The sequence below is a fragment of the Vulpes vulpes genome, chromosome 4, assembly GCF_048418805.1.
Source record: "Vulpes vulpes isolate BD-2025 chromosome 4, VulVul3, whole genome shotgun sequence".
Taxonomy (NCBI): Eukaryota; Metazoa; Chordata; class Mammalia; order Carnivora; family Canidae; genus Vulpes; species Vulpes vulpes.
The window spans coordinates 66,964,216-66,979,872 of NC_132783.1; the positions used below are offsets into that span (position 1 = coordinate 66,964,216).

The 15,657-nt window shown below is 44.5% G+C and overlaps 1 protein-coding gene across 3 annotated transcripts in view; it reads right to left on the minus strand.

Moving 5' to 3' along the window:
- Positions 1-15,657, minus strand: part of DISC1 (DISC1 scaffold protein) — a 352,717-nt gene that overhangs the window by 74,526 nt on the left and 262,534 nt on the right. For 2 of the 3 annotated variants that reach the window (XM_072755974.1, XM_072755975.1), the window contains exon 10: positions 2,515-2,575. In XM_072755974.1, coding sequence (XP_072612075.1) covers positions 2,515-2,575 — 61 coding nt within the window. Of the gene's footprint in view, positions 1-2,514; positions 2,576-4,421; positions 4,487-15,657 lie in introns of those variants that run through there. The other variant, XM_072755976.1, reaches the window with a different exon arrangement.

The window sequence follows — 15,657 nt, forward strand, 5'->3', positions numbered from 1 at the left end:
CAACAGCAAAGGAAAAGCCCTGAGGAAGTAGGCCGTAGGATGGGTCAGCTGCCGCTCTAGTCATTTGAGGCTGTTGACAGATCCTAAGTGACGAATGTATGTGAGTCATACAGCCCCATGGCCGGAGGGGCAAGGAGGGAGGCAGAAGGTGATGGAAGATGGGACTAGGCGGGGGGGGGGGGGGGGGGGGGGGGATCTAGAAGTTTGTTACATTCACTCAACCATTTACTCATTAACTATTTGTTGGATACCCTTACGCTGTTCAGCACCATCAAATCACAAGACACACACTGAACAAGACAAATGTGATCTGCAATACCTGTCACAAAGCATTTTGAAAGTGAAAAGAATTCAGGGCAAGCATGTTTTTCAGTGATGGGGAGTCACAGAAGGCTTCAAACAGGGATACCTAAAGCATGAAGGATGAAAAGACATATGGCCATTGAGGGTAGAGCTGGGAGCGGCCACAGTGGTGCATGCAAAGGGAATGGCAAGAGTGAGTGTTCTGATATGCCAGCATGCCACAGGGAGGACACTGGCCCGTCTCAGGCCAGAGCATCTGACCCTCCTGAAGATGACTTCAAATCCCATTAGGAAACATAAGAGAACCAGTACAAGTAGTAGGACGGTGGCAGGATGATGATGAATGATGCTGAAGGACACACAGAGGTCATATGGAAGAGTTTAAGGAGCTACAGTAAGATCTTTGAGCTTTATCCTTAGGATGATGGGGATGATCACATTTGTATTTTAAGATGCTCACTCAAGACCACCTGGAGAGTGGAATGAGAAGGGTAATATGAGACAGAAAAACACAAAAAGTAGCTATGATGGTTGCTCAGTAAGAAAAGACAGATGCAGACGAGCAGTGGAAGGTGGGAGGGTTTGAGGACACAAAAGAGGCCAGCCTGGTTGGACTCGATGACTTGGAGCAGGAGTTGAGGGCCCAGGGAGTGAGCATAGGTCCATGGGGCCACACAGGGAGCCAGGCACAAGGATCCCTCCAGGCGGGTGATGAGCTATTCTCTGGGCTGGATACACAGCAGGGAGAGCTGGTTTGGAGGGAAAAGGATGAGTTCTGGGCATCCCTGTTCACTCAGTTCTGATGAAAAGGAGAGCAAAGATCAGAAGCAGCAGGAAACGAAGGGAACTAATGTTTGCTGACTGCCCACGAGGTGTGGACTTTATCTCTGCTGTTTAATAAAAACCACACCCTGACTCTAGAAGGCAGGTATCCCTCCTTCAGCTTGACAGCTAAAGAAGATGACAGTGAATATTTACTGGAAGTTGGTAGTTGGATAAGCTGTAGAGTTGCATTCTAAATGGGCATGCATCTCTCCACCAGTGCCCAAGCTCATACGACCCCAAGCTGCCAGCCAGTAACCCAGTGGAACCTATGGTGTGTGTCATGCTTATGCTGAATATGCTGAAGACTTCCCCAGGCACAGACAGGAGAAGGTGAAGCTGGACTCAGAGCAGAGTACCTGATCCAGACAAGTATCCTACTTTCTTAGGAGGGGAGACATTTCCCGTGAGGATGCTCATACCTGCATGCCCTCCTTACCCCACACTCTCTCCTGACCATCTTTGTCATAGTTCCTCCCTGTGTCTGGGGCACTAGAAATAGATAAATATCAGTCAATATTAGAAGAACTTGCTTCTCGAGGCGTAGAAGAAATCCCATAGTACCTTCCTTGCCCCGCAGAGCAGAACTCAGCAAGGCAGCTCCTCTCAGTGTCTCTTAAGGGACAATATTTTAGCCAATGGCATTATCTCAGTTGACAAGGGTTTAAGACATAGCCTATTTAAAGAGTTATTTAACAATTCCAAAATGGTAGCAAAACAGTCCATAAAGCTAAATGACTCCCAGGGAAGAAAGTACGCATTACATTCTCATACTTGTTTCCTTAATTAGGAACAGATCCTGGTGGCTGGGATTTATTTTCATGAGTACACATCCACAAAAATGAGAAACATCTTGACATGCTGCAACATCCGTAATGTTTTTCAAACTGAATTCCTAATTGGGTTTAAAAAAAAAAAAGGCAACCACAAATTTTCACGCTGGTTTTGAGTCAGGATTCAAAACAGAACCTAAGATGTGCATTTTTAAATATTGTTCCAAAACATGTATAAGCTGGGTCAAAATCCGTAAGACCCACTTCAGACATTAAAAAGAAAAAAAGTAGAAAACAGACCAAGGCATGAATTCGGAATTTAACATGGCAAAGAAGATTCTTCCTATGGAACATGAAAACTAACTTGTGATCTCCCCCAGACATTTTTAAACAACCTAATCTATTTACCTTTTATAAAGAGGAGAAAAGGACTGGGGGATGTTTATATGGCACCTGCTTGAATCCTGTTACAGAATTCAAAGGACTCCTTTCTCTGTGTTTTTCTGTTACTTATTACAGAAATTGGCTAGGCTTTTTCTTTGCTTTCACTAAATTCTGTTACAGTTTGGAATCCAGGTGCACCATGGAGTCTTAATGAAGAAATTCTCATCCTTACCTACGCAGCTTGTCCTCAAGCACTTCCATGTACTTCATAGTATTCTCCTTCACATTCATTTCTGCAAAACAAAAATCCGAAGTTGATGCACTTGTACTCAAAGATTGAACAAAACCCAGAAGTGCCCAACTAAAAGCCTAAAACTCTCAGTCAGGCCAATAGTAATGATAACATCCTAGGTTTGGAAAGCCCTTAAATCCACTGAGATGGCTGTCTGGAGAGATGTGCTGGAAATGCTCTGAGGCCTCCAGGGTCTCTACTAGAGATAGAGCGTCCTTGTGCTGTGTTTTCAAAGGCAGCTCATTTGGTGGATGGTATGGAAGCTGCTGTGCTCTGTGCCTCCCACCATTCCCCCTGGTAGTCAAGAGCTTGGTTGCAGAGGATGGAAAAAAAGACCAGAGTGGGAAACAACTCTCATCCTGTGGATGAACCAGAAAAACTTCACCAGTAGTAGCATGGGACTGCGGACCCTTTCATTAGACACACAGGGAAATGTGATCCTGACAGTATTTGACATAAATGGTTTAGCTTCCAAAGCTGGGATGTCAGAGGCCCCTCGAGATAAACTCAGAGCCTCGTAATTATCAAATTTTGGAGGAATAGATGATTGTTGTGCCCCAATGGATTAAAGAGGCATTTAACTAATAAAAAGAGATTTGGTCTTTTGTGAGTGAAGAAAATTTTTATTTCTGACCTCTTAGTGGGTTTAAAAAAAACAAACATTGATTTACCATCATCACTTTTTTAAAAAATAAAGGGGAAAAAAGGGGGGAGGGACTCATCCTGTTTTACTATGTAAGTAAACATTTGTGTACTAAAAAAGAGAGAGAGATTCGGTGCACTCTGGGCAAGTCCAGACAGCCTCTGTTTCCTTCTCTGGGGAAAGAAAGTGCCATGCTCTCAAGGTGATCACTGATGGAGATGTGAATATGAAGCACCCAGAAGAGCAGGTGGCAGCAGAGAAGTCCCCATCAGATGGTAGCTGTAATTAGTGATGTTGCTGCCATTCCTATCATGACCATTATTATTGCTATTGTGGAGTTTATTAGTGTTTTTATTCCAACCTATATTCTCAAAGGCAAATCATGCATTGACACTCTAAAGTTGGGATGTGTGGAAAGCAGAATCCATACTGCCTGACTCTGCCCTGAGCCTGAGCCTAGAGGACACTCATGACCCGATTTTGTCAACATGTGTGTATTAGGGTATGGGACAGGGGCTACGTTTGTAACTGGAAAAAGTATCTCAAAATTCCTCATAAAGAAACCAAATATTTACATAGAAATTCAAACAAAAGTTCTGACTCATGAGTTCATAATAGATAAAAATAGAAATGTACCCAGTGAAAGCAATTATTTAAGTTGGTTTCTTTATCTTTTTGATTTATGCCAACCTCATTTACAACTTAAGGTGTGTTGAGGTTTTTTTTTTTCTCCAAATAAATATTTATTTTTAGCACCTACTGTGTGTTGAGTACTATGCTAGCACGGAGAATAAGGTGCGGTGGTAAGAATCCATGAAGCAGAAATCTGTTCACTAGTTCATCTGGAGCAAGTACTACAAATTTAGAATGCCCAAACTGGAAATACTCTTTTTCACATTCTACACATGTTTATGTGCCACACACTGTTCTAAGCCCTTGGAATAAACCTGTGAACAGAAGCAATAAAGATTCCTGCCTATATAATGCTTCATTCTGGTAAGGGCAGGTAATAAAAAATAAACATAAGAGTTTCACAGAAAACTAGAAGTTAGTACTACAAAGCAAGAGAAAGAAGGGTATCAGAATGGGGCTGCAGAGTGGTCAGGCATCATTAGGAAACTGACATTTGAATAAAAGTATGAAGAGGTGGGGGGAGCACATGAGCAGCCATACTGGGAAGATCAGCACAGGTGCAAGGACCAACCTGTCTAAAGGTCCTAGGACAGGAGCACACCTGACTTCTCCAGCAACATCTAGAGCAGATTTTGTCTGGGAAAAGAGATGAAGGCAGAGAAATAGCTCAGCTCCCACCATGCAGGCCATTGTGGCAAGCTGTGTTTCCATAACATAGCCACAATAATATTCCCAGCCCCACACCCTATTCCAGAACTTGGCTGTTCTCCATCAAGCACTGAAATCGATTTCTCTCCTCTTCAGTCTGAACAGGCTATGACATTACAACCAATAGAGAATGACAGGAAGGATGCTCTTTAACCTCTGAGGCTAGGGTCCAGCTTCTGCCCACCTCTTTCTACTGGCAACTCAGCCACCAGGTTGTGAGGAAGCCCAAGCCACATGGAGAAGCCATGCATAGGTGTTCTGGCCGAAGGCCCAGAAGAAGCTTTCAGCCAACAGCCAGATATGTGAGTAAGCAAGCTTTCAGATGATCTGAGCCATAGAGTCTGAGGGACCCAGACATCATGAAACAGAGACAACCCACCTCTGTTGCTCCAGGTCTAAATGCCTGACACACAGAATTTGCACACACAATAAATGACTGTAAGTCATTAGGTTTTGGCATGATTTGTTATATAGCTATGGCTCCTGGAAAAGGAGGAGCCATGTCCTCATTTCCAGGACATGGCTCCTGGAAAGCCATGTCAGGATTTTGAGTGCTCTGAGTGAAATGGGAAAACACTGGAGAAGAAAGGTGACATTCTGGCTCATGGCTGCTATGTTGAAATAGAGTCTAGGAAGGCACAAGAGAAGTCGAGAGACGGGAACATTAGAGTGATCATCCAGGACGAGGTAAGGGAGACTGAGACCATGGTGTTGCAGGAGTGGGTGATAAGAGGCAGATTTTGGATAATTTAAAGATAGATATGGCAGGAGTTCCTGATGGATTGAATTCAGGTGTGTGAAAAAGAGACCCATCAAGAATGACTGCAAGGTTTTCACTCTGAGCCACTGGAAAACAGCATTGCTGTCAATGGAGATGGGAAGGTTTCACAGGTGAAACCAGTTTGGGGAGACGAGCAAGAGTTCAGTCTTAGACTGAAATTTGCTATGAGAGTAGAACTTAAATGTTCTTACCAAAAAAAAAAAAAAGGTAAATACAAGTATACAAGTGGTGATGGATGTTTTCATTAACCAGATGAAGAGGGAAGGGGTTCTTTCACAACACACATATGTATCAAATCATCATGTTGTTTACTTTAATTTTTTTTAATTTTTATTTATTTATGATAGTCACAGAGAGAGAGAGAGAGAGAGAGAGAGAGAGAGGCAGAAACATAGGCAGAGGGAGAAGCAGGCTCCATGCACCGGGAGCCTGACGTGGGATTTGATCCCGGGTCTCCAGGATCGTGCCCTACACCAAAGGCAGGTGCCAAACGGCTGCGCCACCCAGGGATCCCCATGTTGTTTACTTTAAATACCTTACAATTTTATTTGTCAATTATACCTCAATACACTGGAAAAAGATAAAAATAAAAGCAGTTGAGAAACTCAAAAAGAGTCCAATTTTGGATCTGATAACTTTGAGCTTATGAGCCATCCAGTGGGGATGTCAAGGACAAAGTTGGATATATGAGTCAAGAAAAGGTCTGGCATGCAGATGGCCATTTGGAAGATATTGGCAGGTGAAGCAGCGAGACTAGATGATATCACTTAGGAAGTGAGAGTAATTTAAGAAGCTCTTAGTGATCATATGTAACTATGGTTATATTGTGATAGCATCTTTCATCCAAAGGGGAAAAAATGCACAGCACCTCCCTTGAGGATAAGAAAGCCACACTCTTATGTTAAAATTAATCCAGATATATTCCATATTAATGATTTTGTTCAGAAATCACTACATACTTGGCTCATCTAAGCATCCAAGTCTCCAGTTAGTGACATTGCTGGACCCAAACAGGAACATAGGCAGTTTCATGTGCTTTTCCACTTGCCTAGAGGCTGCCATGTGACAAGGATGTCACACTGAAATCCCGCCTTCATTGGATCTTGACCCATCTCCCAGCCAGGCAGCCTAAAATGCCTTGCATGCATATGCACTAGGTTGACTCACAACCTTCCAGAAAGGCCAGGACCACAGACAGGGAATTTAAGTTTTTATCTTCCTAAATAATATGCCCAAGTTGGGGTGCCTGGGCAGCTCAGTTGGTTGAGGTCTGACTCTTGATTCTCACTCAGGTCGTGATCTCAGGGTGGCGAGATCGAGTCCCACATTGGGCTCCATGCTGGGCATAGAGCCTGCTTAAGATTCTCCCTCCCCCTCTCTAAAGAAAAAAAATGCCCAAGATGCAGTGAGAACAGAGCTCATCTTTTCTTCTCTTCTCATCGTGCCTCTGTTTCCTTTTTTCCTAATCTGTTCTTAGAGTGGACACTAGAAGAATGGTAGTGTGGTATTGAGGCAACCTTCTGAGAACCAAGGGTAGTGCTGAAGGAAGCTGAATACTCCAGGTCAGCAGGCCTCCTAATGAAAAATGCAGAAATATTTCCCCTGCTCTCCATTTGCTGAGGGAATCTGATATTCAGAGTTCGGCAATATTATCAGAATGGAATTCATATAATTAATTTCATGAATCCAATTAAGCAAAAACTGATTGATAATTAAATGCAGTAAATCTGAAAACATTTAGCAGAGTGTGTGGTACAAACACAAATCAACATTATGGGAATTTAACCTGGGTTCTACTTCATACCAGGCACCATATGAGGCACTATTTAAATCTAAAAGAGACATGGCTTCAAGGGATACAGAGATAGCTATGGGGTGAGACTCTAACATGGATGTCTCCCTGGAGTGCACAGCAACATTTTCCATAAATCTTCATGATAACTAATAATCCACAAATGCCCCCGAGTCTGATGAAAAAACACTACCAAGTTGCCCAGCAATATCTTTTTTTTTTTTTCAGCAATATCCTTTTAAGCATACACAAGGAAGGTAAAGGAATGTTAAGTAGAAAACAGGCCTAACTTGGTTTTAATGCATTTTATCCTTTGTTTGCATCATAAAAGGACAGCAATATTTGTCAGGATACTAGTACAGGAAATGAGCAACATCCAGGCAGACTCACTATCAGATTGAAAGAAGCAGTGATATGGAGAACTTCAGCCCTACCACCTTTTTGATGCGTAAGGACAGCATCATGAGATCAGGACAATACCACCTCAAATTTGAAAATGGAAACCAAAGGGACTCCATCAGTTTAGCACGAATCACAAAGTTTGTCTAACATTTGCCATTTTCTCAGAAGAATTTGCCAATAACATAGTAATTCTAGTAACATGAGGTTTGGCCTCACTTTACAAAAATAAGTCATCAGATTTTTTTTTTAAGATTTATTTATTTAACCATGAGAGACACGGAGACAGACAGACAGAGAGAGAGAGAGAGAGGGAGAGGCAGAGACATAGGCAGAGGGAGAAACAGGCTCTTCACAGGAGCCGATGCAGTGCTCGATCCCGGATCCAGGAATCACGACCTGAGCCAAAGGCAGCGGCCCAACCACTGAGCCACCCAGGCATCTCAAGTCATCAGATTTCAAATATCCTTATTCAAGGTTCGATTTAGATACAATTAGCTCCCACTAGTAAAATCCTCCAAAAGGAAGAGTGAAAGACACAGGAGGAATTACAGAATTCTGAGAAATTTTCAAACATCTAAAATAGTATTCTTCTGTTGGAGTGAATGAAAGAATTACTGTTTTTTTGAATAATCAAACTATGCATCGAGATGGAGTAGTAACACTAGGCTAATGAAGACCCAGGGAAGTCAGACACAGAAAAATGGACTTATAACTTGTTTGTCTTGCTATGTGGGATGGATTAGTGTTGTCTAGGACCTTGAAAGATGGTGGAATCCATGCTGTGAAGCACTACACAAGTCAACTTTTACACTGGAGGGCAAGAGGGAAATGACAACCATGAGTGCCTGATAATAATAGAGTGATCTTGTAACACTGGAAAGTCACCATGCAGAAAACATGATACCAAGGTAATGATATCAATGACATTTCATTGAGCACTTCCTGGGCTTGTTCTAAACACTAAACAATGATAGTACCTACGAAGCAGCTCTATTATTATCCTCATTTTACATAGATGACACAGAAAGGCAGCAAGGATCAAAGTCACACAGCCAGTGAGGGATCATCCCAGAGCCCATTGTTATGGAACCCATGACTTCCATTTTAAATAACACAGGGGTTCAGAAAATGCACATAGAATAAATACCTGTGAAATTTTAGCCACCAACAAAATGAAGCTGGTGTTCGCACAGAAAGTAAATCAAGGAAAGACCAAAGATTGCTCTAAAAAGTCAGAGCTGCAAAAAGCATGGACAATTATAAAGAACAGCCATCAATAAATGGAAACCTGATTGTATGTAAATTGCAGGGAAGAATGCTGCTAGCATATCTGCCTAAAATAAATCACCATTAATATGAATACATATTCACATATATATGTCTACATATATGCATGTAAAGGGTATAGGCCAAGGTGATTTCATAGTAGGTTGCACCAGAAAATGATTAATAATTCTCTGAGGCTTATATTCATGTTGTTTGCTCCTAATAATAGGACGTCAACTTCACTTGGTTTTACGAACAGATTTTTATTTGCATGTATCTATTTGTTTATTTATAGCATTTTCTGTTACCACTATGCAAGGTGGTCATTTAAATAGAATCTCAGGTGGGTTCCTGGGCTTTTGGCTGGTCATTGTCAATTCCCTGGGGTGGATACCAAATAAACACACCATCACTAAATGAACAACGGCTTCACTTCTCATTGGCAGGTCATCATTCAGCGTGTTAATTTCTCTCTCTTTTTTCGTCTGATGTCGATAAGAGATTTGCAGAGAGAAGAAAAATGGCCAGATATGGATCTGACAGCATTAATAAATGATACCAAAGAGCAGGCTTCTCTTTTAGGGGCGTGCCTGACTCTCATTCTTATACCCACTAGAGGTTCTTCAATGCCTGCCTTGTGCCGAGTTGTGCATTGGGCACTGCCGCTGTAAACATGAATCACATGGCACTGCCACTGTAGACATGACTCAGATGCGGCCCTTAGCCTGGAGGACACCAGGTTTGGCAACAGAAAACAGTCACACAAATGCATGATGAATAAAAACGAGTCAAGTTCAGTGATTGAAACTTAAAACAGCAGTCTGTTCTGGGAGCGATGCAGAAGAGATTCCGCCCTGCGTGAGGGCATTAGAAATGGACTTCCTGAGGAAGTGAATGAAGTAGAAATCTTAAAGGATTTTCCATGCTGGCTGAAGCCGCAGGAGGCATGGGTAATCTGAAACAGCAGTTGCACATAAAATCAGATTTGTGTTTTAGAATATTGGGCATTTAATGTCATATTATTTCACCCTCTCAATAATTTCTGAATCATTTTTTCCCCTCAGCTTACATTAAGATTAGTATCCCACACCAAAGAAGGCAGGGTGCCTGCAGGAATTGGGCAGATCCAAAAGCACAGGCTCTGAGCTTCTACCACCAGTATCACAGCCACACCTGGAAGCAGACACAGCGATGAACTCCTGCAACCAGATGTTCTCCTTTGGGGGGATCTGAGTAGGAATGTTGTGTTACGATAGGCTCACACTGGCAGAGGCACCCAAAGGTCAGAGGGTGGAAAAGCTTTTTCAGAACTGGGGCATCATCTGACTCTGTTGCCCACTAAGGAAGTAAAACTAATTATTCTGAACTGTGTTTATGCTTCACCTGTGCCATTTTGCTCCGCGTGCTGGTGTGTGGCAAAGGCCATCCCCCCAGATGCCTCGTGGCTGCCTCAGGGAGCCCTCCTCACTGCCCTTGAACCCAAAGCCCATCTCAGTGACTTGTCCATCTTGACACCCTTGTCTGTAGAAACCACTCCTGGTTGGGTGGGAAGAGATGGTGGGCAGGTAGGAAGGAAGGAGAAACGAGTAGGTAAGCTCTACTAGGTTTAAAAATATTTAATATATAGTGAGTGATTCCAGTCCATAAAAGATAAAAGCCCAGAGTTCCAATTTCACCTGCTGTGCTTGTCCCGAGTTAATTGGGTATCATCTGATACAGTAATTCTCACTTTCCCAGTTCAGACCTGCGCCTACATGCAATCTCCCGGTGCCCTTGAAGCACACAGCCTAATAAATCAGCACAATTCAAAGACAAGAAGAAAAACCAAGTATGCATGGTATGGAAAGCAGGTCAGAAAAAAAGCTAACGCTAATCCCGAGCAGCCTCACACCGCAGCCCCGGTGTGCATGTCCTCACCAGCCAAATGTTTCTACCAAATGGAAAGACAAGCTCCCTCTCCCAACTCTCCCTGCAAGACAGTAGCAGGCTCAGGTTCGACTTCTTGCTTTCTAGCACATATAACTTAAAAGACTTGAAGGGCACCTGTGTGGCTCGGTCGTTTGAGCATCAATCCTTGGTTTCGGCTCAGGCCTGGTCTCAGGGTCATGAGACTGAGCCCTGCATCAGCTCCCCGCTCAGCGGGGAGTGTGCTTGTCTCCTCCTCTATCTGCCCCTCCCCCCACTCCTGCACATGCACATAGGCTCTCTCTCTCTCAAATAAATAAATAAATATTTGAAAAAAATAATTGAAAGAGTCGTGACCTGGAGATCCATTTACAATATTTTAAAAATTGCTTAAAATGTCTATTTATTTACATTGCCTGGTAGTGTACATTTGAGAATATATACTTTATTCTTTACTTCTTTCTCCTTACTCCCCTCAAACATGCACACCACACCCACAGATACACACATGATTTACTTCTCTTCTCTTTGACAGACAGACTAAGGAATGGAATGTGGGGCTTGGTTTTTAAAACGGAATACTGTTTTCTTAAACAATATGTGTTTAAAAAAAAAAAGCCCAAATCCACATTTGATCTTCTTAAGCGAAGGAAAGTGAGCTCATGAGGTGCCAGCATGATGCATCCATGTGGGTGCATTATCTATTTACAATAACTCCCCAAATCCTTTTGAGGATAAGAAGACTGAGGCTGAAGGAAGTTCATTCAAGGAGTAAATAAAAAAACTCAGACCCAGTTCAGTTTTATAACAAAGTCTATGTGTTCTCAAATACATAATCCTGCTGCCCAATTGTCATGAAACATAACTGACGAATTTCACTGAAGGCATTCTATATTTCACAGAAGGGAAGAATTTACTTTTCCCTTAACTGTGTAAGATTTGAAACTGGCATCTCTATATTGGACACAAGAACACCCAAGGTCTGACCTGAGTTATTGCCCCTGCAAGAGAGATCCTGGAATGCTGGCAGGACAACTCAGAGCGTGCTCCAGGGCAAGGAACAGCAACTAACTATCTGAAGCCAATCAGATCCCCAACTTCATGGATTCCCCATGTTGGATGTGCCCCTCTGAGCTATCTTGGGAAGTAACTAAGCAGGCAGCTCAGTTAATGGCCTTGCTCCTTGCACCCAGCAGATTTGGGCAAGGTAGTGCTAGGGATACTAGGGAAAGATTTAACATCACCAACAGCTCTGCTTATCAGTCCCATAGCATATCAACCCATGTTCACCACCTCCAGCAGAGGGATTATCTGGCCAACACCCTTCCGTTTTGAGGTGCTAATCATCCTCAACCCAACCCCTTGCCAGCATATCCTAGCATCCACCGGCTTCTTGGCTGAGTCTTTCCTGGGTAGAGGAGACACTCATATGAACCAACTGGCTCCTTGCTCCAGAGTTTTCAAATGTGCACAAATTGAAGAGGATCCTCATTCTCCAGTGCCTTGCAGACAAATGGCTGGGGGCTGCCTGCAGCTACAATTGGGTCCCAGTTTGAAGATGAAGCTGACACAGATTAGCTCTCAAGGCCCTGGGCCCACCACCCCGCTGCCCAACCCATCCCCACCTCCACCATGGTGACTTGAGTCAATGCAGTGTCATTTCTGATGCCTGAGGGTCACACCTCTGCTCTGTTTCCTCTGCCTGGAATATCCTCTTCAAATGTTTTCTGCCTTCCTACCCACCAAGACGCTCTCTGGGCTATAAGATCCTGCTTTCTTGCCCTGTGCCCCCTCTTCCCATGGTGCCTCTCACTCCTTCTGGGCTTCTGCAGATCTTTCACACCTTCCTATAGCCATCAAGTTTATGTGGGACATGGCTGATCTCTCTGCTCAAATTGTATCTTCTTTGAACCCTTAGCACCCAGCACAATCCTGGGCTCAGAGGAGGTGCCCAAGTAGGTCCTGTGACACAAGCTATAGGCCAGGTATTATGCCAGCCACTGGGGAAGCCACAGTAGAGACCAGACAGTTTCTGTTCTCAGGGGATTGACAGCCTGATAAGGAGATGGAAATCAGAACAGATTATCAGGATGCCAAGTGCCTGAGGTCATCAGAGAATGACTCCCTGGAGGGTGCAGGAGAGACACAAATGCAACCCAGGGTGAAGGGACAGGCAGGGCCACGTGGGCTCCCTGAAAAAGAGGACCTGTGAACTGAGAAGGAGATGAATCTACAGATACGCCTCAGTTCCATTATAAACAAAACAGCACACAGGAGATGAGAGGGAGAGGTATGGAATGAAATAAAGAGAGAAGGTTGCAGAACTCCCATCTTTAAACACCCAGTCATCAACCACACCTCCGGCAACAAAGAGACATCAACCTCCTGCTCACCCGTGCTTCTCATGCTACTTGGTGGGCACTTGAACAGGGCAACTCCCCAATAACCTGGATTACATGGGGACTACACAGACAATCCTGAGCCCTTACAAGCTGTGACAACGTCTAAAAGTGAACTGGCTTTTTTTTTTTCCCCCGCATAAAGGCCAGCTAGCAGCCACCACTGCCAAATGATCCTTCCACCTGGGGTGAACAACCCAGGGTTTGGTTCCATTCAAGGCTCCGAACGAAGGGCATGCCTTTACCAAGCAGCAGACATGACCTCCCTCCAAGGTAAGACAATAGCACACAGCCCACAGGATGCAGTGCACAGTGTCCCCACCCTCCCCCCACTGTGCTCAAGTGCTAAAAGGAGGAGGTAGATGCAGACATATCAAGAAGACACTCCCAAGAAGGCAAAATCCCTAAGATCCTACCTATCTAAGATCCTACCTATAGCTTTCTTGTTGATGTATTTTCTCAAGCCTTACACAGAAGAAGTGGGGAAAAAGCCAGATGGGTCATACTGAGGCACCAATCGGATGGGAACAATTTTCAATGTAGGGACAATTTCACAAAAGTATGAGTTTAGGAGCACCTGGGTGGCTCAGTCAGTTAAGCATCTGTCTTCAACTCAGGTCCTGATCTCAGGATCCTGGAACTGAAACCCGCAATGGGGCTCTCTGCTCAGTGGGGAGTCTGTTTCTCCCTCTCCCTCTGCCCTTCCCCACCTCTGCTCATTCTCTCTCTCTCTCTCTCTCTCTCTCTCTCTCTCTGTCTCAAATAAATAAATAAAATCTTTTTTTAAAAAAGTATGAGTTTAACTGGCTGTAAGATTCCTTCCTTCTAGTGACAACCCCCATCACAAACACACACACACACACATACACACACGCAGTGCCCACATCTAGGCACTTGCTGTCACCTCCACATGGCCCCATGACCAGGCCACACATGACCAGGCACCTGCTGCCGTGGACCAAGTCTTCTGAGAGGCCAGGTGTAAGCAGCATGCCTCTCCTCCCCTTCAACACACAGCCCATGCTGGCATGGGTCATAAAGCCAGGATGTTGAAAAAACTAACAGAGGAAAAACATGAATAGTTTGCATCCCTGCTTCCTCAGGACAAACATGTGTCAGGTGGGAATGACCATACGATATAAAATCTCAGAGGAAAACAGCCTGAATGAAGCCTCTTGCTTCTGCCTGAAATGACTCATCTTCCCAGACTCTTCGGTCCAGGATCACCTTACTGGGACAGGCATCGGGGATGCAGGTCTTGTTGGGTGCTCATCTTGAGGGGTGGTGTGACCTTGTCCTCCAGGGCCTGGTACCAGACAACCAGGGACATCCCTGTGCCCCAGAGCCCTGCCCTGAAATTATTCAAACCAGCCAGTCCTCAGCCTGCATGCCCTGTTGCACCTGTCCCTTCCCTCACAATAAAGGCTCTTGACTACATTTCCCCCTCAATCCCTCTGCCTCCAGACTGAGCCCGGCACTTCCCCATGTGACCTCCATGGTGTGGCCTGTGCCTCCCCTTGGGACCTGTGACCTACAAACTCTCTTTTCAAGGGCAATCGTTGGCCTGACCATACCTGATTAATAATAAAACCTATACTTGAAACTCTCAACTTAGGACAATAGAACATGCTACATTCAGCCATTTACCAGACAGATTTATAATCAGATACACAGTATATGTGCCTTGTGCTGTATCTCTGCCCCAGCCTCACATATAGTAGTGATGAGTCTGCTCTCACCAACATGTGCCACTAATTCTATAATGGACAAGGGAAAAGAAAGAGACAAGCCTTATCAGCAATGAATACAACATTATGAAAGAGCTGAATTTCAGCCTTATCAAAACAACTGCCAGGGAACATAATCCTTGAACTTCCACAGCCCAGGCAATGATGTGTAGTAGGAGGCTCCCAGATGGCTCCTTGCCGGGACAGGTATCAGGGATGCAGGCCTTGTTGGGTGCTCATCACGAGGGGTGGTAGGGCCGAGAGTGCCCACCCTGCGCTTCTGAGGGTCTGACATGGTGCCCTGAACTGAGGCTTGGCACATCTGGCCATTGTATTTTCTATTTCTACTCAGGGAAGGCTGGCCGCAGAACTCTGGAAACTATTAGTTCTGTCTTTGCCAGGGCCACTCAGTTGGGCCCCCGGAACGGAAAGAACCTGAGATTCCCAACCTTTCTACGATGGCCCTTCTTATGAGAGAAAGGCCACGAAACCTTGCTTAACACCCTGTGCTGGCTTCCCTTTGACCTTGGAAACAAATCTAGACCTTTCCACAAACCCTGCAGGTGCGGCACAGTCAGTCTCCCGTCTCCCCACCCACACCTCACCCCCTGGCACCCTGGCCTGGCCTCAACCTCTCCACACTAGACTCTTTCCCTGCCCTCTGCCTGGCCCTCCTCCCCTGCTCCCTGGGCAGAAGCTGTTTTCTTATCCGTAAGCTTCAGCTCAAATGTTGACTCCTTAGAGGGCGCTTCCCCCTTGGTCACTGGCTGCTTTCCATCCCAGTTATTTTCTCTCTGATCCTTGATTGTTGCCTTCATGGGCCTTAC